The sequence below is a fragment of the Cornus florida genome, unplaced genomic scaffold (genome assembly GCF_030987335.1).
Source record: "Cornus florida cultivar Cherokee Brave unplaced genomic scaffold, ASM3098733v1 CherokeeBrave_3.0.0_Hap2_Chr07, whole genome shotgun sequence".
NCBI classification, from domain to species: domain Eukaryota; kingdom Viridiplantae; phylum Streptophyta; class Magnoliopsida; order Cornales; family Cornaceae; genus Cornus; species Cornus florida.
Genome location: NW_026775577.1, coordinates 71515350 through 71543344, shown reverse-complemented (window position 1 = coordinate 71543344; position 27995 = coordinate 71515350). Strand labels below are relative to the sequence as shown.

Below are 27995 nucleotides of genomic sequence, written 5' to 3'. Positions count from 1 at the left end.
CAAATTCCATAGGTAACTTGCACCATATTCAACAGTATTTATTTACTCAAATAATTCAAGAACTGATATTTACAACTTTGAATGATATAAAATTGTAAATAAAGAAACAATAGTTTGAGCTTTAACATATAATGAATCTGACCTTTCATTGTATAGGGGCTTCTCAAATTATCTGAACTGAATGCTCCTCTTTTGCTATATTTCTATATTACAGTAAATTAGACTTTTTCGTCAAGCTCACTGGATTCGGATAATCCATTCTGTTTCAGAGGTTTGTTGATTGGAGTCGAATAGTTCAAACGTTCTTTTCCTCCGGGCTTAGATGAAACATTCCCATACCAAATCATTCCTGCTATTGCAATGATCATACCTAGAACTAATTGCAGATTAAGACCCTCTTTCCCGAAGAAAATGAATCCTAAAATCAGGACAAGAACAGTCTTCATATGGCCAAGCACTTGGAAGGATACTGCCGTGAATCTTCCAATGCAGATGAATTGGCTGAGATTGGTCCCAATAGCAATGGTGCATGATATGACCATGAGCAACTGCACAGAACAACGAAACCCAAATCATTAGCAGCAGTCAACAAACAAGAAATAACATGGATACCAAGTAAAAAGTACCTAGATATATATACAAGTACAGATAAGTTTGTTCTGTGCATCTTCGTGCTTTACATATAATGGCGTCATGCATGTGAACTTTTGATGAGAAAATGGATACCAATTACCAAGGCATCATTACTTGATACATGGCATCCGTTTGAAAAAGTAAAACACTTCTGAGGGTGTTTCTTTTTTTCTCACTTTTTTTTTCTTATTCCACTGTGATTGAAATTATGCTCCGGTTGTCAAGCATGAGAACGAGAATTCAAGTCTAAGAGCAACATGTTTGCGTAGATAATGTCAAATGTTACGACTATATACCCTCAATTAACGAGATCTCAATATGTAATATCCCATTTACGAAGGCAATTGACTGCGTCATCTAGGAGGGTGGGACCTAATTGTCAAAAAAAAAAAAAAAAAAAGATCTAGGAGAGTAGGATCATGAGTACATAGAAGAATCGCCAATAAAAAATCCACCTTAGCTATTAAAAGCTTCAAAAAGTTCAATTTTTTTATAGAAAAATACAATTTATTAAGAAAAAATAATATTCTCATGGTCTCAAAAAATATATATTTAATTAAAGAAACGCAAAAATAGTGCACGCTAGAGCAGAATGGCAAGGTGTACAGTTGGTAAACGATTCTTTACACAAAAAACAAATAAACGCTGTACACTGGATCATTTCCCTATCATATATCATATTGTACACTTGAAACATGAATTATATTGCACAATGTGTATTGCAACATGCCAAAAACAGTGATGCAAGGATGAAAGTGAAATATAATCATGGGCATGATCAGAAGCCTATTAGTGCATGCATCACCACAAGAAAATGTAATGATTTGTGATATAAGAATATGCATGAAAAAAACACAAGGTAATCGAAAGAAATGTGCCATGTTGGAATGCATGTGATCCTAAATGTGCGAGCTCAAACTTTCCCATACTATATAAAGCTAATAAAGTGTACTTCATTATGTCAACTTGGATTTTCATACAACCAATATACTTACCACAGATACGAAACTATATTCATAGGCATCAACCCTTTTATTTGTCAACCAATAGTCCAGAAAGGGCCCTAGTAGCAGCAGGGATGCAGCCTGTATTGGAGCAGTATGCCCTAATAAGTTGAAAGATCCTAGTGAATACTTTCGTTGAAGCATATGTACATACTGCACACAGAAATGAAGGGAAGTACAATCAGAAAAGCGTGACAGTCGACAATTACAGAAGAATCATTGTATGATCTATATCTTCATCCTGACAAAGGGATTTTACAGAGGTTTACTTAACAATACTGGTACAAGGAAACCCTAAACATTTTCAGGTTTAAAAAAAATTGCAGATTCCGAGACAAAAGAAACCCGATTACATTCTATCCCATTATGAATTGGAGCAAGATGGAGTTTCTCACCAGATGAATATACCAACAAGTACATAAAAATAAAATTAAACTAGCAAAATATGCTTAACCTTCCCCAAACCCTAAACAAGCTTAAAATAATTGACCCAAAACTGGCCCAGCCTAATTATTCAAAATGCCTACACCTTTACCATTAGGACCATGACACAGCATCTTACTCAGTTAATATTTCCCACCGACATCCCTAGGTAAGAGCATAGGTCCACTGAAAGATAACTTACATATTGCTGCAGAGAAGTGCTCCAAACTGCCACAAGGGCAGCAATAAAACCCTTGGCATTGACGCTCACATCAGTAACAGTGCAGACTGCAACACCAAGGAGAACTAATGTTATGCTAAGCTTAGTGTCCCTCGAGTATCGCATCTTATCCAAAACAACTTCCAGGACACAAGATACAGGAATCATGCTCAGCTTCGCAATCTGACAAGAAATTCCCAAAGGAAAAGATAAATAATAACTCGACACTTTATTTTTCAAAAGGAAAACTCTGGACATCTCTATGACAGCAAGAGAGCAACTATAATTCTCCGAAACTGACCTGATAAAATCCCACAGAATTCCACATTAAACTCACATTCATTCCCACGATAGAGAAGTTTGCGAACAAAACAAATTTCAGAAGCTCAGTTAATGGTAGATGGGAAGGTTGAATATAACCCAGCCATCTAAGAACAACAGTCATCAAGGTGGTTGTGGCAAAATGCAGACCGGTTAAAGTTGTAGCTGCAGTTCAACAAAATGAAATAACATTGTGTCAACATATTTAACGGCATATTAATTTGCCATCTAAGACTGGTAATTTCTAAACACAATGTGATTCAAGATCTAATTCAGCAGCAAAAAATAAGATAAGAACAAAAACACAAATTTGCATCCCTAAATTTGGACTGTCATCATTGTTGATATTATATGATTGATACCATTTAAATCGATGAGTTTTTATGGACATTCTTTAGTTTGGAAGTGATGACATTCAAAAATGACAACGATAGACTTCCCTGAGAGCTAGGGAAACTACCAAAAGTAATTCTACAATTACAAGGGACAAAACCCCCTCGTTGATCCTTGAAGGTTCATTTTGGATCAGATATCATGGTTAGGTAAAAATAATTGGACTTAATTTAGGCTCAATCACATCTTTTGATTTGATTTTATTTTTTTGAAAAAAAACACTGGAATGGTTAATTTAAAATAATTAAAGGGGTGGCATGATTTCTTCAATGTTCTTTGTACCTTTGTTGACTTACATTCTGGTGTGCTTATACTATGTTCTCAGTTAAATTTAACTTCACATTACTTTATATTTTATATAATCCTGGAATTGCGCCATGTGATGGTTTATTGGCTAATAGAAAAAATTGCCAACACATCTTTTGCACTAATAAGAATGGTAACTCATTGTTCCAAGCATTGGTGCTCATATTTTAAGATTTTTTTCCTTTTCTTGACAGCAAACACAAAACTTCTAATAGGGAGACAGAGATACACAAGAAAGATAAGGCATCCTTCAATGAGCAAGAATCATTGTTCCAAGTGTGGGTGCTCTTATATAACCATTTTTCCTTTTCCTGACAGAAAATAAAATAAGAAATTATTAGGGAGAAAGAGATATATGAGGAGGACATAAGGCTTCCTATAATAAGAAACAAGAAAGACAGAAAGAGGAGAGCATGAGATGGCCCTCTTCTCAATGGAGGTTTGATGTGCACTCTTCTATAGAGCCCTTTCGGATGCCCCAAGGCATGCTTTCCTGTGGAAAGCAGTTTGGCGCACAAAGGCCACCTTGCCACCTTTTTCTCTTGGATAGCAGTTCTGGGGAGGATTCTGACTCTCGACAACCTGAGGAGGAGGAGACAGATTGTTGTCAATTGGTGTTGCATGTGTAAGAAGGCTGAATAGTCGGTTGATCATCTCCTGTTACATTGCCCTGCGGCTAGGCTGCTAGGGATAGTTGGGGACTGATTTTGGCATTGTTTGGAGTTCAGTGGGTTATGCCCCGGTCATCGATAGACATTATTGAGGCTTGGAGGGGGTGTATAGTGAGTCCCACGCCCCGTGAATTTTGGAGGGCGGCGCCCTTGTGTGTTCGGGGGTGTTTGTGGAGGGAACAGAATAGGAGACCCTTTGATGGGAAGGAGACTCCTGTTGGGGCACTGAAATTCTCTATTATTAGTTCTCCTTTTTGTTGGGTCTTTGGAAGAAATTGTAAATCTGTGGGGGAGATACTTGATTTTTTGGACACATTGAGAGGCTAAGGGCCCTATTTGGTCCTCGTTTGTTTTTGTGGGCTGTGTTCCCTTTTGAACACTTTCTAATACAACCCAAAAAAAAAATTCTGGAGCATGAGATGGCTCAAGAGTACAGAAGAACTAAGCTCTAGCCACCCCTAATGTGGGTAAAAGTGGCCTCTAAACTGTAGGTGAGTTATAACTCCTATTTTAGGGAGACAACTTCCCAGTTTTACCACCCTAAGAACCCATCTAATTCTAGTTCCAAAATCATAGATTTCTGAACGAAGCAACCCTAAAGCCAAGTCCCTAAGAAGCTACTTCTCATCCAACCTATAAGAACCATCAATCTCCATCACCTATCACGATTTTTTGAACCCATGCATTGAGCTTCGTGAAGGTCTTCTAAAGCTACAATTTCAGCCTTAATAGCTAAACCAGATTCCAAGAGTAAACCGGAACAAACCATCAAAACAACTTCAAAAAAATTGCATGAGATACAAATGTTCTGGCTCACCGGGCAGTGCAAGCAGTACTTCGATTTTTTTTTTTTTTTTTTTTTTTTTTCTTCGATGCAGTACTAACAATACCCAGTATGTGTACATGCCCGGTAAAGAGACTCTTTTAAGGATCTAAAGCAAATGGATTGGGCCACAATTAGAAAAGGAATAATAGTTCCACGTATACCGAGCATCCATCTCTTGCAGATAGAAACGCATCAATTTTCAGAATTCCAGCAACTTGACATGTGCGCATGTAATAGGAAGAATTATGTTTTCCTTTCCTCCAAATATGATAACAATGCAGTAGTTGTCACCATGAAAAAATAAATAACTTGGAAGGAAGGCCATTGTATATGGCTATTACCGCATGTCAAAAAGCACTATGCAAACATCAAGTTGTGTAAATCTCAAGTAAGGGCATCCTCAAGTGCAATCCCATTACAATATATGAGAAACCAAGGATGGAGCCATGTGGGACTTAGTGGGGGCAGTTGCCCCAATCAATTTCTTTTTATTTTAATTTTGCACATATATTTTCATTAAACCCCCCTTACCTCTTTAGTCTTTACCGTTGTTATTGTTTTTTCAGCTTCCAGTCTAAAAGGTAATAGCCACCCGAGGCTCTTTTCAGTGTATAGTCATTTAAAACCAAAACCCCATAACTCAAATCCAATATTAACCCTAAATAACGAAAAATTAGGGTTCTTTATAACAGACGCCAGTGAATTAGCAAGGAAAATTTGCATTTGTGACCGTGCAAAATTCTCCTTCTAGCTCATCAAAAATAGCACCCTCTGGAGTAAATTTTTAATTACATCACTGACAGCAACAAAGGATATAAAGCATTACGCCCTTGCATGGGGTGGACAACGTAATTCGATTTCACATTCAACTTTATCTAGACATTCATCTTATCATAAGCCTCATGTCTCTTCTCACAATCTTGACACAATGGTATCAACCTTACTCTTATAATTCTGACCTCCACTTGATTCATTACTGGGATCATTGCCTGGTGCATTGATAAAATGCTCAGATTGTCAAGCGTGACAACATAGGTTTAAATCCTCAGAGCAGACACTTTGTGCAAAAAATGTCAAATGTTAGGGGTCTGTATTCAATCTGTCCCACCAATAGCCTCGATTAATAGGGACCAAAGTGGGTAATGATCCTTCTTTAAACTTAATTCATTATCCTTAAAACTGTGGTCTGATATTCATCACATTGACCAACCAATCTTATGCGAATACCATGTCCTCAACATGTCCTACCTCAACCTTCTCACAAGTATAAAATCTTTTTCTTTACACGCACACGTTAACTCGTCCATCTCAACATCAACAGGTTTCTAATCTGCCCAGCATTTTGTTCCACAAACTATCAACTTTTGTTTCTCTATCAGGTATTATGAAATCATACAACATCTGCTTAATTCATGCAACCTTAGTTTTATACACTACATCCGCTTCAATCTCTCTATCCTCATGGACATTCATCCAATATAACAAAAAACACAAAAGCAGTCACAAAAAATGAGTTTGTAGGGACCTTTTTAACTCTAGTAAGACTTAGATTTCCATTTTAGAATCTTCAGTATTAACTGGAAAATTTAGTACATGCAGATGATTAGTTTTTGTTAACAGATGATTGGGAGGAAAATTTCCCACTGTTGCCAAATAAGAACATCCATGAAACAATTATAATTGGTGTCCCATTTAATCTTCACTTTAGGTCCAACTCTTTTTAAACTTTACACTTCAATTCCACATCATTGTGTTACCATGTGCATGGATATATAAGTTCTCCAACATAAGTAATTATACGAGTACATGACTTCATTATGCATCTGTATGGTCTTGTATCATATACATCAGCAATTCAAGAAAAAGGAAAAAGATAATTTCTTTTGCATTTTTCAAAGTATTTCCATTTGTAGGCAGACCCTAAGAAGCACGGACATGGATACGGGACACGGATACGACACGACACGGACACGGTGACACGGCAAATCCAAAAAAATTAGGACACGGACACGGCGAATAGTATATATATATATATATATCAGCATTAATAATTTTAAAAAAAAAAACACTGATATGTTTAGGTTGGAATATATATATATATATATCACTGATATGTTAGTATATATATATATCAGCATCTTTAGGACACGGACACGGCGAATTGTGGCATCTTTAGGTTAGTATATATATATATCAGCATCTTTAGGACACGGACACGGCGAATTGTGGCATCTTTAGGTTAGTATATATATATATCAGCATCTTTAGGGTAGTACAAAACAAAAAATAGAACATATCAGCATTAAAAAATTTAAAAAAAAAAAAAAATTTAACATATCAGCATTAAAAATTTAAAAAAAAAAAAAAAAAATTCCAGAAAAGTGTGTCCGAGCCGTGTCTGAGCCGTGTCCGAGCCGTGTCCGAGCTGTCTGAGCCGTGTCCGAGCTGTTTGAGCCGTGTCCGTGCCGTGTCCGAGCCGTGTCTGAAAATTAAAAAAAACAAAAAAATTCCAGACACGTTTTTTGGCGTGTCCGACACGTGTCGGGGCGTGTCCGACGCGTGTCCGTGTCCGACACGTGTCGGACACGGATTCTTTGCCCATTTTGGAGTGTCCGTGCCTCCTAGGGCAGACCTATACATGCTATAGAACCAATGTTTAGAACCTTGTAAGCTATAGAAGGGAAGTAGTGGAAGCACCTAAGAGGAACTATTATATGTGAGATGGACTCTTTTAAATGCATCAAGTACTAGTATAGAATATGAGATGATAAGGTAATGCGCAAGGGATGTGTCCGGCATGTCTAGTATATGCATCCGACAAGCTTAATATGTAATTATAATTACAATTTTCTTACTGTGCCTATATTGGTTGCTTCAAAGTGAGTGAAATGCTTATGTTTGACACCATATTATGTAGTATACCATAATATTAAACAATTTGAATAATTAGCAGACGTCTAGACACATAACAGAAACCAACATCCATCTCAAGTCAATGTAACATAGGAAGTGAGTCCAACATAAGCTGATTGATTACTGTTTCATTGACATATTTAGCTACAAAACTCAGCAGGAATGATTGGTTTAGATTTTAGAACCCTAATCAGAGAATGCATTCTTGGATTAAAATGCCTTAGAACGGAAGAAGTCAAGCAAGTCTTTGAATTAGACAGGAGTAAGGATCCTAGCTAAGATGGTTTCTAGAAGTTTCTTAAAATTGAGCAAACACTACAGAAAAATAATTGGTTAGTGTTTAAAAAGGTCCACTTGATTGGTATGTGAATATGTGATTAGTCGATGAACCAATGCAACTTTAGTTGCCTTCGCTAAAGTTTCGAGCAAAAGTTGGATTAAGGGCTTTTTCTCTTCTTACGAACTTCTTAATCCTCATCAATGGAACTATTAAAGGCCGTAACTAGTAAGCATACATCTAAACTTCTTTTCCAATTGAGTTCTCTATTTCTCTTTGTATCACTGTAGGACATGGTCTGAGTAACCTCATCCAATTGAGTTCTCTATCCCTTTCTGCAAACAGTTTGGAAGAACACAGACCACTGAATTGCATAAAACGAACAATATCACAAAAAATATATACATAAAATAAAATAAAATAAAAAATAAGACAGAACGTGTAATGTGTTAGACAAACAAAAAATGACAGGAATTAAACAATTATTTTGAATAGGAGTGTCATAAGTAGCGTACCAAAACTGAAACCATATGTAGCCATTAAGGCTTTATTGACCATAATAATTCCAACAGAAGTAACGACATTGAACAACCATGCGGCTGAATCAATAACCGCCTTCTGATCTGCCTTGTCCGAAAAAGTCATATTAATCTAGAGCTTCCAATTCATCACCAGAATCTTCACTGTGCATTTTTCAACAAAGAAAATGTCATGCTTGAATATCAAAAATGAAAGCTTCATCTATTATAGAAAACAATTTCCTTAAAATAAACTAGATCAGAATAATATAAAATAAAATAAAGGATATATTCTCAGGTAGGGGGACATTTTTTTTTCTTTTTGCTGATAAAAGAGTGATTTCGAAAAAGAGCATTTTGAGGAATATCTTTCCAGAAGACATATAATAAAGAAACAAAATATTAAGAGCACAAAACAACCTTATTTATTTACATAAAGATAAATTTTCAAGATTTCACCAGGAAAATTAAAAATTGTGACAAGAAGCAAAATTATATATTAAGCGAGTTTGAAACTGTAAATGTATGGTAAATAATATATAGCCAAACGTCAAAAGTAACACATCCAATAAAGATAAAAACATAACAACGATAACAGGACAAATCATTTATCATAATTATGATGCGACTCAAAAGGATTACAAATTAGTAGCAGAAGACATATCATGCCAAACATCTACATTAAACTGATCAACAATGTTTTAAAAGGTAATAAAAAGGTTTGCAATTTAATGAGTCAAACTCAAAAGGCTTGTCTCTTTGTCCAGGCAAACTTTTGATGTATGATTTGGCAGTGATAACGCTGGGGATATGCCTCATAAGGCAAGGATTAGCCAAATGTGAGTATTTCATGCCTTTCTACAGCTCAACTCAAGCAGTTTACAAGACTCAAAATCTTCCTTCAATTTTAAAATTTAGGCTAGTTTCTTTTATCATGTGGTTATATAACATGTTTCTGTGTGTCCAAACATAATTTAATACTAACAATAATAACCATGTTTGATTCCCGAGCCACGTCTTGTGTCATTTGCATCTCTATGTACAATCTTCACATGATCAAATTTCTAACGGAGTGTTACTAGTGTTTCTACTTTGACTATGGTAGTACGTTCTTGAAAGTTCTAAAATTAATGAAATTTTTTTGTTTAGATTATGTATCATCTCTCTTTCGCATTACCACTTTCAGTGTTTTGTATAAAATAAAAATAAAGGATGTATTCTCAGGTAGGGGGACATTTTTTTTTTTTTTTTTCTTTTTTGCTGATAGAAGAGTGATTCGAAAAAGGGCATTTTGAGGAATATCATTCCAGAAGACATAAAATAAAGAAACAATATATTAAGAGCACAAAACAACCTTAATTATTTACATAAAGATAAATTTTCAAGATTTCACCAGGACAAAATAAAAATTGTGACAAGAAGCAAAATTATTTATTAAGCGAGTTTGAAACTGTAAATGTATGGTAAATAATATATAGCCAAACCTCAAAAGTAACACATCCAATAAAGATAAAAACATAACAACGACAACAGGACAAATTCATTTATCATAATTATGATGTGACTCAAAAGGATTACAAATTAGTAGCAAAAGACATATCATGCCAAACATCTATATTAAACTGATCAACAAGGTTTTAAAAGGTAATAAAAAGGTTTGCAATTTAATGAGTCAAACTCAAAAGGCTTGTCTCTTTGTCCAGGCAAACTTTTGATGTATGATTTGGCAGTGATAATGCTAGGGATATGCCTCATAAGGCAAGGATTAGCCAAACGCGAGTACTTCGTGCCTTTCTACAGCTCAACTCAAGCAGTCTACAAGACTCATAATCTTCCTTCAATTTTAAAATTTAGGCTAGTTTCTTTTATCATGTGGTTATATAACATGTTTCTCTTTGTCCAAACAAAATTTAATACTAACAATAATAACCATGTTTGATTCCCGAGCCACGTCTTGTGTCATTTGCATCTCTATGTACAATCTTCACATGATCAAATTTCTATCGAAGTGTTACTAGTGTTTCTACTTTGACTATGGTAGTATGTTAGTGAAAGTTCTAAAATTAATGAAATTTTTTTGCTTAGATTATGTATCATCTCTCTTTCGCATTACCACTTTCAGTGTTGTATAAAATAAAATAAAGGATATATTCTAAGGTAGGGAGACATTTTTTTTTTTTTTTTTTCTTTTTGCTGATAGAAGAGTGATTTCGAAAAAGAGCATTTTAAGGAATATCTTTCCAGAAGATATATAATAAAGAAACAAAATATTAAGAGCACAAAACAACCTTAATTATTTACATAAAGATAAATTTTCAAGATTTCACCAGGAAAAATAAAAATTGTGACAACAAGCAAAATTATTTATTAAGCGAGTTTGAAACTGTAAATGTATGGTAAATGATATATAGCCAAACCTCAAAAGTAACACATCCAATAAAGATAAAAACATAACGACGACAACAGGACAAATTCATATATCATAATTATGATGTGACTCAAAAGGATTACAAATTAGTAGCAAAAGACATATCATGCCAAACATCTGCATTAAACTGATCAACAAGGTTTTAAAAGGTAATAAAAAGGTTTGCAGTTTAATGAGTCAGACTCAAAAGGCTTGTCTCTTTGTCCAGGCAAACTTTTGATGTATGATTTGGCACTGATAATGCTAGGGATATGCTTCATAAGGCAAGGATAAGCCAAACGTGAGTATTTCGCGGCTTTCTACAGCTCAACTCAAGTGGTTTACAAGACTCATAATCTTCCTTCACTAGTGTTTCTACTTTGACTACGGTAGTATGTTCTTGAAAGTTCAGTGTTCAGTGTTTTTTTGTTTAGATTATGTATCATCTCTCTTTCGCATTACCACTTTCAGTGTTTTATATAAAATAAAATAAAGGATATATTCTCGCCCGCGCGGGCCGGGGGGGGGGGGGGGGGGGGAGATTAATTTAAAATATATATATATATAGATTGTAATATATATAAGAGTGTGTGTGTTTATAATAAAAGTCTTAATTCTTAATGCAATGAAAATTTTAAATAAGATCATTTATAAATTAAAAGCATTTCAAAATCCATTAAATACATACAAAGTTACAGACATATGTCTATCTAATTCAAGCAAAAATGTGCACAAAATAGATTAAAAAAAAAACTAATTCTGTCATATATCTAGTCTAGTATGACATAGATTTGTATAAAAACTGAACAAAAGGATCAAACACCTACTATCAAAGTTGTGCTCGACACCTTTTAGAGAATGTGACTGACGCACTACAAGTAACCAGAAAGAAAGAAAGGGATGAGAAAATAGAAGAATAGATAGACTAGAAGAAGGGATGAGAAAATAGACGAAAGGGGAGAGAACGGAGTGAATAGATAGGCAGGATAGACTGAATGGGTGAGAAAAGCAAGAACAGAAATGAGAGAAACAATAGAATACAGAGAGAGACTCAAAGAAAACGATAATCAATATTCTCCAAAAAGGCAACGATTACAGGTTCTTCCAGTTTTGTGTTAGCTAGGAAGCTAAGGGCTCTCAAAATCGAGCTTAAGAGGTGGAATAAGGAGGTGTTCGGGAATCTTGAATGGAGGAAGAATAGAGTCCTAGCTGGTTTTTCTGAGATTGATCGTCTTGAAGAGGCTGGTCAGGATGTGGAGTCTCTACGCTCTAAGAGAGCTTCTTGCCAGGCGGTTTTTGCTGAGATTGCTAGTATGGAGGAGATCTCGTAGCACTAGAAATCTCGGGCCTTATGGCTTAAAGAGGGAGATCATAATACGAAATTTTTCCATAGGCTTGCTAATGCCCACAGAAGGAGTAATCACATAAGGCGAATCCAGGTGGATGGTCTGGAGTTGTGGAGGGAGGAAGAGATGCACAGTGGGATCGTCTCCTTTTACTAGAAGCTATACACCGAGCCATTAGGATGGGAGACCTAGGCTTGAAGACCTTCATTTTGATGCTATTGCTAAGTTGGATAGAGATGGGCTTGAGGTCCCTTTCTCCGAAGAAGAAGTGCTAAAAGCTTTATCGAGTTGCAATGGTGACAAAGCTCCGAGGCCAGATGGGTTTACTATGCGGTTTCTGATGGAAAGTTGGGAGGTGGTGAGAAACGAGGTGATGGGTACCTTCCAGGAGTTTCATTCTCATAGCATCTTCGAGAATTCGTTAAATGCCTCTTTCATTGCCCTCATCCCTAAGAAGGGTGGTGCTTCTGATATTAAAAACTTTAGACCAATTAGCTCAGTAGGCTGCATTTACAAGCTCATTGCCAAGGTTCTTGCTCTTAGGATGAGGGATATTCTGGATAAGATTATTTAGGATTCTCAGAATGCTTTTGTCGGAGGACGGTATATCCTAGATTCAGTTCTTATTGCAAGCGTATGTGTGGACTCCAGGTTGAGAAGCGGTGTCCCTGGAGTTTTATGCAAACTTGGCATTGAAGAAGCTTATGATCACGTTAATTGGAATTTCCTGCTGTACTTAATTCAGAGAATGGGGTTTGGAAGTAAATGGAAGAAATTGATAGACATGTCTTTCATCCGCAAAGTTCTCTGTTCTCATGAATGGGTCTCCTACTGGTTTCTTCAGGTGTTCTCAGGGTTTGAGACAAGGAAATCCCTTGTCGTCTTTCCTTTTTCTCATCGTCATGGAGGGCTTGAGTAGACTTATGAGGAGGGCAGAGGATCTCGATCTTATCAAGGGCTTTAGGGTGGGCAGAGATCTAGCTCATCAAATAGAGATCTCGCATTTACTGTTCACAGATGATACCTTGGTCTTTTGTGATGCTGACGTGTCTCAACTTAGATATTTGAGGTGCATTCTGGTTTGTTTTCAGGCGGTTTCTGGGCTGAAGGTCAATGTAGCCAAGAGCGTGCTTGTACCGGTTGGGGATGTCCAGGATATTTCCTCCTTAGTCGCAGTTATTGGGTGTGGGGTGGGCTCTTTCCCTATTCCTTATTTGGGTTTGCCTTTGGGGGTCTCCTCTATTATGAGGGTGGGGAGTTGGGATCCTGTGATCGATAGATATGTGAAGAGATTGGCAAGGTGGAAGAAGCAATATCTATCAAAGGGGGGGAAAGTTACTCTCATAAAGAGCACTCTCAAGACTTCCTAATTATTTCTTACCTGTGTTCCAAATCCCATGCTCTGTTGCCGAAAGGATTGAAAAGATCCAAAGGGATTTCCTCTGGGGCGGAAGGGGCGAGGAGTTTAAGTACCATCTCGTCAGGTGGAAGCAAGTTTGCAAGCCCATGAAGTCGGGTGGTCTAGGTATCCGGAGGATGATACCCTTTAATCGAGCACTCTTGGGCAAATGGTTATGGTGATTCGGCAGGGAAAGGCATCACCCTTAGAGAATGATTGTTTCATGTCGTTTTGGGGAGGAGAGTGGTCTGCTCATCTAGTCTCTATTGCGGGAGGAGTTGGTGTGTGGAAATTCATTCGGAAGGGTTGGGATGTCTTCTCTTCCCTTATCAGATTCAAAGTTTGTGATGGTAGATGTGTTCGATTTTGAGAGGTTTATGGTGGTGACCCGTTATCTTGCACCTTTCCCAGATTGTATAGTATTGCCGCCGATAGACATGTCTACGTAGCTAACTATTATCGGCTTGATAACAGTGGGATTACTTGGGACATGCATTTTAGGCGTTCTTTTTAGGATTGGGAGAAGGACGAGGTATGTGTTCTTTTGGATATATTGTATCAGCAGGAGGCAGTTGGCAAAGGTAGTGATGATCTTTTGTGGGTCCCCTCACCCGTGGTAGATTCGATGTCCGGTCCATATTTCTATGCCTCTCCAACTTCATTTGCCTTGATTTTCCATGGAAGACCATATGGCGCTCTAAGGCTCCACTTAGAGTGGCATTCTTTGTATGGACTGCCATATGGGGTAAGATTTTGACGCTTAACAACTTGAGGAAGAGAGGCAACAATATTGTTAATTGGTGTAGCCTTTGCAAACGAGATGGTGAGTCTGTGGATCATATCCTCCTACATTGTCCCGTGGCGTACGACTGTTGGAACCTTATATTTAGCTTATTTGGTATGCTTTGGATAATGCCTCGATCTTCTAAGGGTCTGATTAATTATTGGAAATTGTGTCTCAAATTCCTATTCTAATTAGGATTCTTTTTTAGAGTTGTATTCTATTAGGTAATTTCTTATTTGGAAAGTTTTGGCCTTTAAGGAATTATGTTTGTAACTCTATAAATAGGCACATTTGTTACTTATCCCAAAATATATATATATATAGGTACATATGTTGTGGGTTGAGACTTAAGAGATTGAGGGAGAGAGACTCTGGAATTCGTACAAGAACAGAGTGGGGCTGAAATCTTGTAATCTCCGATTTTACACACAGTGAAAACTTTCGCCGGATCTCGACTGTGGACGTAGGTTGTTGCCGAACCACATAGATTATGCAGGATGATACACGAAAGATCCTTTTTTGGCTCTCTCTTTAGCCCTATGTCTCTTCTATCGTGATTCTTGATTCAACTTGGGTTCGTTGCGTTTGTCATAACAAACTAGTATCAGAGCTTTCGATTCGAAGCAGGGATATCGTCCAAGTTTCTGGAAATCGAGAAGTTTAACGGCAGAAACGATTGCAACCTGTTATGGGTTAGGAAGCAGGCTTTGTTGGTTCAACAAGGGTTATCCAAGGAGCTGAAAGGGAATAATGCACTGCCAGAAAAGATCAAGGACAAAGATGGGGTTACAGAGAAAGCAAACAGTACGATTTTTATGTGCTTGAGTAAAGAGGTTCTGTGAGAGGTTGCTGGAGAGACTACAGCGGATGGGTTGTGGCAGAAGTTGGAGTCCCGGTATATGACGAAATCTCCTGCAAATTGCTTATATTTAAAGAAACGGTTGTTCACTCTTCAGATTCACGAAGGTTCGTCTCTAAAAGACCATCTTGACGAGGTAAATAGTATCATCATGGACTTAAATAATATCGATGTCAAGATAGAGGATGAAGATCAGGCTATTATTCTGTTGTGGTCTCTACCACCCTCGTATGAGAACTTTGTCGATACAATGATGTATGGCAGAATTGCCTTGTCCATGGAAGACGTGAAGGCAGCTTTGAATTCTAAGGAGTTGCAGGAAAGAACGTTTAAGGGCAATACAGAAAGTTCGTCAGAGGGGTTATTTGTTAGAGGGAGAACGAATCAGAAGGGAGGGTTTAGCAGCAAAGGTCGTTTTAAGTCTAAGAACAAAACAAAGGTGTTGAGATGCTTCATATGTCACAAGGAAGGGCACTTCAAAAAGGATTGTCCGGAGCGTAAGAAGGGAAAGGTAAAATCCTTTGAAATTGAAAGTGTGGATGTTGCAGAGGGTAATGATTCAGATGGTGGTAATGTTCTCACAATTTTAGTCGGCAGCTCTTGCGATAAGTGGATTCTTGATTCGGGTTGCTTGTTTCATGCTTGTCTAAACAGGGATTGGTTTACCTCTTATCGATCTATTGATGGAGTGGAAATTCTGATGGGGAATGATGCGGCGTGCAAGGTTGTAGGTATCGGTATAGTTCGAATCAAGATGTATGATAGCATAGTGAGAACACTGACTGATGTCAAGCATGTACCAGGATTGAGAAAGAATTTGATTTCCTAGGGTACGCTGGATTCCATCGGGTGCACTTATAAGGCTGAAGGTGGAGTCATTCAGGTTTCCAAGGGTGCTCTTATGGTGATGAAGGGACAGAAGAAGCATGGTTTAAATGCTCTACAGGGTAGCACAATCACGGGTTCAATTGTTGTATCGTCCTCGGATTTGGATTCAGATACTACCAGATTGTGGCATATGCGGCTTAGTCATATAAGTGAGAGGGGGATGGATGCTCTGAGTAAGCAGGGTTTGTTAGTGGTCAGAAAACTGGGAAGCAGGATTTCTGTGAGCATTGTGTCTTCGGGAAGCAGTGTAGAGTGAAGTTCAGTACAGGATTTCACAAGACCAATGGTACGGTGGATTATATTCATTCTGATGTTTGGAGTCCCTCTCAGGTTACTTCACATGGTGGTGGTAGATATATGATGACGCTGATTGATGACTTTTCTCGAAAAGTTTGGGTTTATATTCTGAAGCAAAAGAATGAGGCTCAAGGAAGACCTTGATTGAGAAGCAGACAGGAAAACAGGTTAAGCGCTTGAGGACAGACAATGGCTTAGAATTTTGTGATGGAGAATTTAATGAGTTCTGCAAGATTCACGGGATTATGAGACACCACAAAGTGAGGAAGACTCCGCAGCAGAATGGAGTTGCAAAATGGATGAACAGAATGCTATTGGAGAGGGCACGGTGTATGTTGTCCAATGCAAGGTTAGACAAAGCGTTTTGGGCTGAAGCTGTTTCTACAGCTAGTTAGTTGGTGAACCGGTCTCCATCGACTGCTATCGACTGTAAGACTCCAGAGAAGGTATGGTCTAGTTCTCCTGCTAGTTACAAGAATCTGATAATATTTGGGTGTCTAGCATATGCTCATGTGAATGAGGGGAAGCTTGAATTGAGGGCTAAGAAATGCATATTTCTTGGTTATCAATCTGGGGTCAAGGGATACAGATTATGGTGCCCAGAGGCTTCGGGAAAGAAGATACTTGTTAGCAGTGATGTGTCCTTTCATGAGTCTGCGGTGTTTACTCCGCAGAAGGAGGTAGTTGATCCAGGGAAAGCTCGGGGTGTCAGTGAGCAGGTGGAGCATGTAGAGGTTCAGTTAGAGGATAGTCCTGTTCGGTCGACTCACAAGCAAGTGCAATTTCGGGCTGAGGGAGATGCACAGTTGCAGCAATATAGAGTGGCTAGAGAAAGGCCTAAGAGGGATATTAGGCTACCTGAGAACTGTGTTACCTGTACTCTCCATAATTGGTGGGAGTGTCCGTGTCGACACAACACGATACGGACATGGGACTCGTGTCGGACACTCTATTTTTGAATCGGACACTCTGCAAAGCTCCCTGGTTCTCTGGTTTGAAGTCCTGGTTATCTCTGGTTTGAAGTTTACAAAGGTTGAAGACGGATCTGTGGAAGACAGGGAAATTTGTGCCTTAATTTTTTATTCATATAATATATGTATATACATTTTTTAATACTCCCGTGCTCACTGTTTTTTAAGCTAGGATCATCATTGTAATATTATATTATTATAGGTATATTACAGCTGTGGGTATCAGTCATTACAATATTATATAGTACTTTATTACAGCAATAATTACAGTATAATATTATATTACTACTTCCAAGAAAGTGGTTTGGGGGGCCCATTCTCTTTTATAACCCATCAACAATCAAGTCTGACAAGTCCGTTAACATACCAGTGGCTTTACAACTGGAGGAGGCTTGCATGTACCATCATTATAATATTATATTATTATACATATTACAGCTGTGGGTTACGGCTGTAACCCACATCCATTTCACACATACAAATTCATTGGGCTAGGCTATTTGGGTGTTTGAATTATTGTTGGGCCTCTATTATTTTGGACTGACTTTCGGGCCTTCCCAGCTCCTTTGTACAATATATATGAAGTGTCCAAGTACCCGTGTCCGAATTTTGGACACTTATATTCCGTATCCCCGTATCCTATAATTTGATAGATAGATGGATCCGACCTCTAGACACGTACCTGTGTCCGACATCTGCACCTGAGCCAAAGGCTGCTTAAGCACTTAGTGTAGCAGAGGATATTGATGAGCCATGTACTTGTCATGAGGTCATCATAGGTGGAGAGTCAGCACAATGGTCTGTCGCCATGACTGAGGAGATTGAGTCTCTTCATAAGGACCAGACTTAGGAGCTAGTTAAGAAGCCTAAGGGCCAGAAAATTGTGGGTTGTAAATGGGTCTTCAAGAAGAAGGAAGGAATTCCAAAGGTGAAAGATGCGAGATACAAGGCACGCTTAGTGGCGAAGGGTTATACATAGAGAGAAGGGGTGGACTTCAATGAAGTGTTTTCTCCTGTGATGAAGCATAGCTCAATCCGGGTGTTACTTGTTATGGTTGCTTTGTATGACTTGGAGCTTGAGCAACTTGATGTCAAGACTGCTTTCTTGCATGGTGAGTTGGAAGAGCAGATTTATATGCATCAACCTGAGGCATAGTTGTTAAAGGCTCAAGGCGCACTAAGGCGCCAAAGGCCTTCTGGAGCCTAAGTGCAAGGCGTAGTATAAGGCGCGAGCCTGATCAAAGTAAGGCGCGTGTGTATAATAATGCATATTTAAACATATGTTATATGTATTCATAATGAAGTACTAATTGCAGCTAATGAAAGTAGTGAATCATAAATTTATGAATTTTACTAAATATTTCATAAGGTTAAACAATATGACATATGATATAGAACCTTTTAATTTAGTGGTCATTAAGTAAAAATGAAAATGATATGAATAAATGATTAAAAAATACAAGGCGCCTTTTTTAAGCCTGAGGCCTACTAAAAAGCGTGAGCCTGAGGGCTTTATGTGAGCCTGATTGAAGGGGCCTGGCCTGTAGTAGGTTGAGGCGCTCTAACTGAGCCTTGACGAGCCTGGGGCTTTTTTGGAGCCTAGGCGCACTTTTACCTACTATGGCCTAAGGGGTTTGAGATTATGGGAAAGGAAGATCATGTTTGCCTACTGAAGAAGTCCTTATATGGGCTGAAGCAATCTCCTAGACAGTGGTACAAGCGATTTGACACCTTTATGGTTGGGAATGGCTACTGTAGGATTAAGTTTGACAGTTGTGTGTATCACAAGAAGCGTTCAGATGGTTCATATTTGTACTTCTTGTTGTATGTTGATGACATGTTGATAGCTTGCAAGAACATGTCTAAAATCAACATGTTGAAGGCTCAGCTTAGTGGTGAATTTGAGATGAAAGATCTTAGTGCTGCAAAGAGGATATTGGGAATGGAAATTCACAAGGACAGAGGAGCGGGCATATTGTATTTGTCACAGAAGAAATACATTGGGTAGGTGCTAAAACGCTTCGGTATGCAGGCATCAAAACCTGTGAATACTCTATTGGCTACCCACTTTAGACTTTCAACACGATTGTCACCACAGACCGAGGAGGAGGTGGAGCACGTCTCATGTTCCTTATGCTAGTGCAGTTGGTAGCCTTATGTATGCTATGGTGTGCACTAGGCCAAACATTTCACATACAGTTAGTGTAGTGAGCAGATACATGGATAGACCTGGGAAGCTCCATTGACAAGCTGTGAAGTGGATATTACGATACTTGCAAGGCATTGCAGATGTTGGGTTAGTCTATGACAGAGGCAACGACACGTGTTTGAGTGTTGCTGGATATGTTGATTCGGGTTATACTGGTGATCTTGATAGGAGGAGGTCTATGTTTTCACTCTTTGCGGGAGTGTCGTCAGTTGGAAGGCGACTTTGCAGCCATGTTGATTCGGGTTATACTGGAGATCTTGATAGGAGGAGGTCTATGTTTTCACTCTTTGTGGGAGTGTCGTCAGTTGGAAGGCGACTTTGCAGCCCATAGTTGCATTGTCTACTATTGAGGCTGAGTAAATGGCAGCTACAGAGGCAGTGAAGGAAGTTATATGGTTGAGAGGCTTGGTTGATGATTTGGGCTTGCAACAGGATGATTTAACTGTGTTTTGCGACAGCCAGAGTGCCATACATTTGATTAAAAATCAGATGTTCCATGAGAGGACCAAGCACATTAATGTCTGGTTTCACTTCATCAGAGATGCGGTTGCACAGGGTACTATTGCAGTGAGGAAGATTGGCCAGCAGATAATTCGGCAGATATGATGACTAAGGTCATTCCTACACTCAAGTTCAGACACTGTCTGGACTTGATTGGTACATGCAGTCGCTGAGGCCCTTAGGGGCATGTGGAGGCGACGAAAGGAGTAGCTGGATGGAATTTGAGCCAAAGTGGAGATTGTTGGAAATTGTGTCTCAAATTCCTATTCTAATTAGGATTATATTTTAGAGTTGTATTCTATTAGGTAATTTGTTATTTGGCAAGTCTTGGCCTCTAAGGAATTGTAATCCTTGTCAAACAAGGAATTATGTTTGTAACTCTATAAATAGGTACATATGTTGTGGGTTGAGACTTAAGAGATTAAGGGAGAGAGACTCTGGAATTCATACAGAAACAGAGTGAGGAGCAGAAATCTTGTAAACTCCGATTTTACACATAGTGAAAACTTTCACCAGATCCCAACCGTGGACGTAGGTTGTTGCCGAACCACGTACAAATCTTTGAGTTCTTTATGTGGTGTGTTTACTTTTCTGTCGTGATTCTTTATTCAACTTGGGTTCGTTGCGTTTGTCATAACATTAACGCATGGAGGGGATGCCACGTGAGAAGCAACGTACGCAACTAATGAAGGGCAGTACCACATTGCGTTTGGTGGTGCATTTTGTAGGAGAGAAATAGCAGAATGTTCGAAGGGAATGAGTCGTCCATGGCAACGCTAAACTTCACATTATTCGCTCTATCTTTAGTTACGTGAAGAGGAGTTCTTGCTCCTCTTCTGCTGACTTAGTTAATCTATTGGACTCTTTGGGTCCTTAGATCCCGATTCCGCTTTTGTAAGGGACGCGTTTCCCTTTTAAACGTTTTTTTTTTTATCGATTATTACTTAACAAAAAAAAAAAAAAAGGCAAATTATTAAGCAAACCCTAAAACATAAAAATACCAATGTAACCCTAAATTCAAACATTATCAAAATAACAATAAGCATAAATAAAACCCTAAATCACTAAAATCCCTAATTTTATTTCTCTTTCCCTCTTCTCCAAAAGTAATGTTGAAGCATGTGCAACTCATGTATTCGAATCATATCCTGTTCCCCATCAATTCTCCTCAGCTGAGAAGAACTCTTCTCCGAAGAGTAAAGCGGGTCAAAATAACCTGGATCAAAGTGGCAAGACTCGTCTGAAGATGTAAAAGCACAAGCTAACACAAGAGGCTCAAAGGTACCTCGGTTAGGCATCAAATACTCCACATTAAAAATTGGACAAATACAATTATCTATTGACAAGTCAAATAAATATGCATTAGGTCCAAATTTATTAGCAGTGTGGAAATGTTGAATGCCTTGGGCTTCAAGTGAATTGAAGGAGCTATGAGGATAAGGTGGTTGTGGTGAACAAATTATAAGATAATCACCTTCCAAAAATTTATGATTCCTATGATGAGTATATGCAATAAATTTATAATTTATATTACTCAAAACAATTTGTGATCTTATATCGACATAAAGCTCATGGACATACTCAACAAAGGAATCAGAGATTTTAAATGAACAATGATGTGGAGGCGGCAAAATAAAGTCAATGGGTTGGCGAAGGAAAATCCCATATATAATCCCAAAAGAGTAGCCAAGTATTATATGCAAACTCCATGACAGATAACAAAAAATCCAAAGTGTTTAAGGGAACCCTTACAAGATAATTAACCAACTTTCCTAGACCATGATTAACAACCTCAATTTTTATGTCAATTTGAGGACAAAATGCAAAGGAAAATTTCAAACTAGTGCCCAAAGATGCCCAAAGTATATTCCAAAATTGACTTTTGTATTTAACATCCCTATCTGAAACAATGGAAGTGTGTGTGTCATTAATGCTAACATCCTCTACATGATTATCTAAAATGGGATGATGTGGGACATTAGATTTAGGTGGTTGACATTTAAACATATTTTCAGATGGAACCTGAAAAATTCCTTTTGCCATTTTTCTTATTAACATGAGTTCATCTTCACAAGGCTGAAGAGAGGGCCTATATTGTGCCTTAGAGCCCCTTTCTAATGGCTTTGTGGGATTTAAATTGATATTTTTGCCATTATATTTGAAGCTATAGGTGTTCTCTCTACAACAATGAGTTACACTTAAATCACAAATCCATGGGTGACCAAGTACTATATGGGCTACTTCCGTAGGTAGGACGCCACACCATATTTTATCGAAATAGTCACCCATTTGAATAGGGACCAAACATCTTTCTAAGACTGTCAAAGAAGTCTCACTTACCCAGTCTATCTTATATGGATGCGGGTGAGGCTCGGGTTGAAGTCTCATTCTAAGAACACCTGATTTAGACACAGCATTTATCGAACTTCCTTTGTCAATGATGATTTGACAAACTTTTTCCCTACATTTAAGAAATGTGCAAAATATGCTGGCATGCTTTCAATCATTTTGCCCTAGAAGAAGAGATGTAATGCTTAGGCTTCTGGATGATTTTGGACTAAAGAAAATGTCATGGTGGTGGTCCATGGACTTGACATGATTATTCCTAGTGTCATGTCTAAGTTTTGAAGAAACAGATCTGTCACCCCTAGTATATATATATATATATATATGCCAAGTTCTCACGGAGTTGGATGAGTGAATCATTTATATCACTCATGACATGCTCTAATCTGTGGATTGTCAATTCCATTGAGAGTGGGGCCTTGGACACATCTTAAATGACCATGGTGATCTCAAGGGGACAACAATGTGGGTATGACATTTGTTAGGAAAGAATTGCCAATATATGATCCAAATTAAATTAAGTAAACCAAATTATGAATTATTGTAATGCTCGCACAAGAACAGAAATACAAATAAGGATGAATATGACAAACTAGTTCACGAGAACTGATGCAAAAGGTGGAAAGGTGGAATTTGGGTGCAATATGGGTGATGGTAAAGCTAGAGAGTGGTGTAGCACAAGATTATTCAACAAGCAAATGATGATTTTATGTTTAAGCCGAGACCTTTTGCAAATTTATAGACTTCCAAATAAACAAAAGTACTAGTTTCAATTTTCAAGTGAAGTGTGTGTACCTTTACCAAAGTATGAAGTAGCTACCCCAACAAAGATGGCTCCAAAGTTGCTCCAAAGACTGAAGTATGGACAGATTCTACTCTTTTCTGGTTCTGAAACTGAGCTGGGCTTGCAATTGTATCCAAACAGGGCTGAACTGATTTAAATAGCTGCTGGGCTCTGATCTGGTTTTGGGTTAAAATACCAGGTTGGATTGAACTTGGGTTGGGCCAAAAATAATCAGTTTGGATCCAGACCCTGGGCTGCTGCCTTTTTTTTTTTTTGTTAGTCCAGTTGTAAGTTGAATCTTTTTGTAAATACCCCAAATCTGGACTTTCCAAACCTTGGATAATCTAAAGTTGACTTTCCAAAATCAGTAGCGCTGAAATTTTGGTGACAATATTGCAATAATCCAAAGTTGACTTTCCAAAATCAGTGGCGCTGAAATTTTGGTGCCAATAACGATCTCAAAGATTGCAATAATCCAAAGTTGACTTTCCAAAATGGCGAAGATGAGCTAAATTAAATTATACTTCCCAAAATCAAACACTGAATTCTGACCGGCAGCAATGATCAGAAAGTCTCGGTGATGATGAGGCGACGAAATTGACGGCAAACTCTGTTGAAGACTGTTTGGTGATCGACTGGCAGGAAGATGCGACAATCGTTGGCAATGAGAAATCCAACGATGATGCAAAGTTGCAAACCAGACAACAAGAAATGCCGGCGACAAGGGAAAACTCCAGCAACGACTATCTGTGATGTTTTCGAACGATGTGGCTATTGAAGTACCAAACTGATACAGACACGATTCCGGTGACAACTAGTTCCCCTAATGATCTTCTTCTCTTTTCATCTTTTTTTCCTGTTTTTGTTAGGCGAATGGTTGAGGTTTGGGTTTCCGGCGATGGTTGCTTCTCTGATTTCAGGTTTTGGCGAGATTGGGTTTTGAGTCTTCGATTGATGGTTTTGGTCTGGTGGGGTAAGGGTGGCGGTTGGTGGTTTGGTGTCAATCTATCGGATGATGGGTTTGGGGTTGTGAGTTGATGAACAGTAATGTATGGGTATTGTTAGGGTATGGGTAGGCTGATGTTTTGTTCCTGGTTCACAGTACAGTGGGTTGGCTGTAATTGGTTGTATGATGAAATGTGTGTTTTGGTTTGTGAACAGAATGCTAGGACCACTTAGATCTGTGGTTAGATTCTTTTGCTTTAACTCGGATCTTTCGCTCTGAACTAAACTTGATCGTTTTGCTCTAATATCAATTGACGCAGGACAAGTAACCAGAAAGAAAGAAAGGGATGAGAAAATAGAAGAATAGATAGACTAGAAGAAGGGGATGAGAAAATAGACGAAAGGGGGTGAGAACAGAGTGAATAGATAGGCAGGATAGATTGAATGGGTGAGAAAAGCAAGAACATAAATGAGAGAAACAATAGAATACAGAGAGAGACTCAAAGAAAACGATAATCAATATTATCCAAAATTTGAGTTCTCAAATTACAAAGGACCCTTTAAATAAGCAAATTATAAAGCAAACCCTAAAACATAAAAATGCCAAAGTAACCCTAAACTTCAAACATTATCAAAATAACAGTAAGCATAAATAAAACCCTAAATCACTAAAATCCCCAATTTTAGTTCTCTTTCCCTCTTCTCCAAAAGTAATGTTGAAGCATGTGCAACTCATGTATTCGAATCATATCCCGTTCCCCATCATTTACACAAAACATATCAAATAAAAAACATCAACCTAATTCAAAAAATTTACACGATGCGCATGGCATCAAGAATTTATCAATGAATAAAAGCACGTCATAAGGAATTAATTAAGAAAAGGACGTTTGGAAAATTTGACACAAGCTAAACTAAGAAGTTCAGATAAATCGATCTAACACGAGCTAAGCTGAGAAAAATCAGAACATGCATATAAAAGAAAGTGGTCTTGTGACTTATCAGAAAAATAAATAAATAAATAAAATAAAAAATGTGGTCTTGTGGTTTGGAAAAAAAATTAAATTAAGAAACAAATTATTGATTTCAGTGCTAGAAAGTACGGACACACCTAAAAGGGCAAAGAATCCATGTCGGACACGCGCCAGACATGCCCCGACACGTGTCGGACATGCCAAAATACATGTCCGAATATTTTATATTCTTTCGAATATTCGGACACGCTTCTGACACGCCATGGATACGTGTCCAACACGCGTGTCCCACTCTTTGGGGATTTTTAAGAAAGTTTTAGAACAATGTTGAGTTGGAGTGTAAATATTAGGAGTTGTTTAATTACATAATTACTTTAAAACTTATTGTTTCATAAAACAACTTTATATTCAAACAATTAGATATTTATTCTTATATTTTAGTTCAAAGGTTCGAACCCTTGCACGATCATCTTTGACTCTCTTGTTGTCCCACCAACCAAGCTTCGCTACCGGTGAATGGTCTCTCTATCTCTTTCTCCTCTTTTTTCTCTTATTATTCGTCCTCCTCCTTTCTTTCTTCTTGTTCTTCACAAACCCTAAATACTTCTTCTTTTCCTTTCATAATAAATTTCTTTTTGTCTCTCTTTCCTTTTTCCTCTATTCCCCGCGAACTTTTTTTCTCTTCTATGGATTCTTACCTTTATTTTTAACTAAGGCCTAATTCATTTTTTAAAAAAAAAACCGTAATCCTCTTTGTCTCTTTGTTTTTTTTTTTTTTTTTTTCTCTTTCTTAACCCTCTTTCTATCATTCTTTCTTAAAAACACAAATTTTTTTTTCATTATAAGATTGTAAAAAATAATATTACTCTTAATTTCTTAAAGTACAACATCATATATATAGAAAATATATTTTTTATTTGTCGTGTCCTCGCTGTATCCGTGTCCTAATTGTTTAGGATTTGTCATGTCGCCGTATCCGTGTCATGTTGTTTCCGTGTTCCGTATCCGTGCTTCTTAGCTTAAGGGTAACAAATATGAAAAGATCGAGAAAAATGACCAATTAAGCAATGTATTCACAAAACATAAAGATAAAATAAAAATGCACATACTAATATATATAGGTTTTGATATTGTGTATATCAGATATGATGCATTGGAAATTAGTTGATATAAATTGAGGTTTAATAGTATGTATATAAAGTATGGAAGATATATTTAAATAGGTTTGAGGCCACGTGTTACGAGAGTTCTGTCACCATCTAGGCTATTATTATGTGGGTTTGGTTTAGGGGACCAGATTTCAAACATTCAAAATTAAACACTTAATTTAGGGTACTTAACAAAATCTTTTAAAATTTTGAGGGGCCAGATTTCAAATATTCAAAACTCAAGACTAAATTAGAGGCACTTAACAAAATCATTTAATAGTCCCTTCATTGGTCCGCCCCTGTTGAGTATGAGTAACAGTGATCATAGTTCCCCCAGCCAGCCTGAACTCCACAAGGAATAAACTTTTTTTTTTATTTATTTGTAACCTCACACCTAAGAAACCTAGGTTGTCAAGATTTATTCTGATTTCAATCAGTATTATAAGAGAGCATCAAAACTCACTTCTATCACTCAATCACCTAAACTTTGTACATGAATCAGATGAATAGAGTAACTTCATATAACAACATTTGGATTTATTAAAAGATAAATAAACCTCTCTCTCTCTCCCTCTCTCTCTCTCTCTCTCTCTCACTCTCATACACAAACTGACACACACACACACAAAAGTAACATTGCTTCTCTCAATGTTTAGATGTTGTAATCAATCCCCCTTGTAGTGCTGTAGTAGTTCCTTCAGATTTTATTAATATATTAATCATACACTAATAGCTACACTATATATTCATCGTCTTGTAAAAAATTCATCTTAATCAACTCACTCATGCTGTAATAGCGCAGACATGAGTCTCCTTCCCATGGTAGTGAAATAATGATCCTAACCCAATTGAATGGTAAAACAAGATTCTGGTAACCAACTCCAAATGGATGATAGTGTGGCTACTAGAGTATAATTCTGTAATACACCAATGCTCTAGTTTTTAATTTCTGTTTTGCATCAATTCAACAATTCCATCATATTTCATCTTTAATAGTAAACGCAATCAATTTAAACCCTATATCTCGACTACTCGTACTAAGTCAGCAATCTTACAACAAATTAGTCATCAAATCACTAAGTACAACTACGTAATTAAGAAAATAAAAAAGAAAACAATTTCACATGCCCCAAAATACACAGTAATTAAGTGAAATTCTACCTCTCCTAAGCAGATCCACCACTTACAACAGCTTTCCAACAAAATCGCACAATTAAAACCTAAAATTCAGTACAAAATCAGCAAAAAATGCAAAGTACAAGAGAAAGATAACACAGTTTAATCAATCAAAACCCATATCTAAACAACAATAAGTTTTACGAAATTCGAAGTTTAGAATACTTACAAATAGAGAGATGAGACAGATTACGAATAACAGGAATCTGTTCTGGCGTTATGTAGGTAGAAGACAGAGAGTGTTGCAGATATATACAGTGAAGATATATACAGTGAGAGTATTGCAGATATATATGTGTGTATATATGGATATATATCTAAGCATATGCATAATATCAGCTACTATTTCAGATGACGGACGTGAGGGGTGTTTCGTTTTCGCCATTAAAGAAAGACATAGACTTCAGCGTGTGCGACTCTGACACACTGTGTATGCTCAATTTTGTCCATTCCTTG

The 27995-nt window shown here is 37.5% G+C and overlaps 1 protein-coding gene across 3 annotated transcripts; it reads right to left on the bottom strand.

The window, feature by feature from the left end:
- Window positions 1-25: 25 nt before the first annotated feature.
- Window positions 26-27995, bottom strand: LOC132267297 (UDP-rhamnose/UDP-galactose transporter 6-like). 3 transcript variants are annotated; one of them, XM_059768432.1, is made up of 7 exons: window positions 27709-27995; window positions 27525-27583; window positions 8503-8670; window positions 2582-2766; window positions 2263-2463; window positions 1629-1790; window positions 26-548 (listed from the first exon to the last, which is right to left on the bottom strand). In XM_059768432.1, exons 3-7 carry the CDS (start codon window positions 8630-8632, stop codon window positions 219-221), a joined length of 1008 nt encoding a protein of 335 aa, XP_059624415.1. In that variant the 5' UTR covers window positions 8633-8670; window positions 27525-27583; window positions 27709-27995; the 3' UTR covers window positions 26-218. The 3 variants fall into 3 exon arrangements, with proteins under 3 accessions (XP_059624415.1, XP_059624416.1, XP_059624417.1); XM_059768433.1 differs by lacking the exon at window positions 27525-27583; XM_059768434.1 differs by lacking the exons at window positions 27525-27583; window positions 27709-27995 and adding an exon at window positions 23308-27487.

Coding starts and splice junctions, on each gene's coding strand:
- LOC132267297 (XM_059768432.1), bottom strand. CDS start 8,632: ATGACTTTTTCGGACAAGGCAGATCAGAAGGCGGTTATTGATTCAGCC. Junction 2,767..8,502: donor TACATATGGTTTCAGTTTTG/GTACGCTACTTA, acceptor GTTGAACTGCAG/CTACAACTTTAACCGGTCTG. Junction 2,464..2,581: donor ATTCTGTGGGATTTTATCAG/GTCAGTTTCGGA, acceptor ATTTCTTGTCAG/ATTGCGAAGCTGAGCATGAT.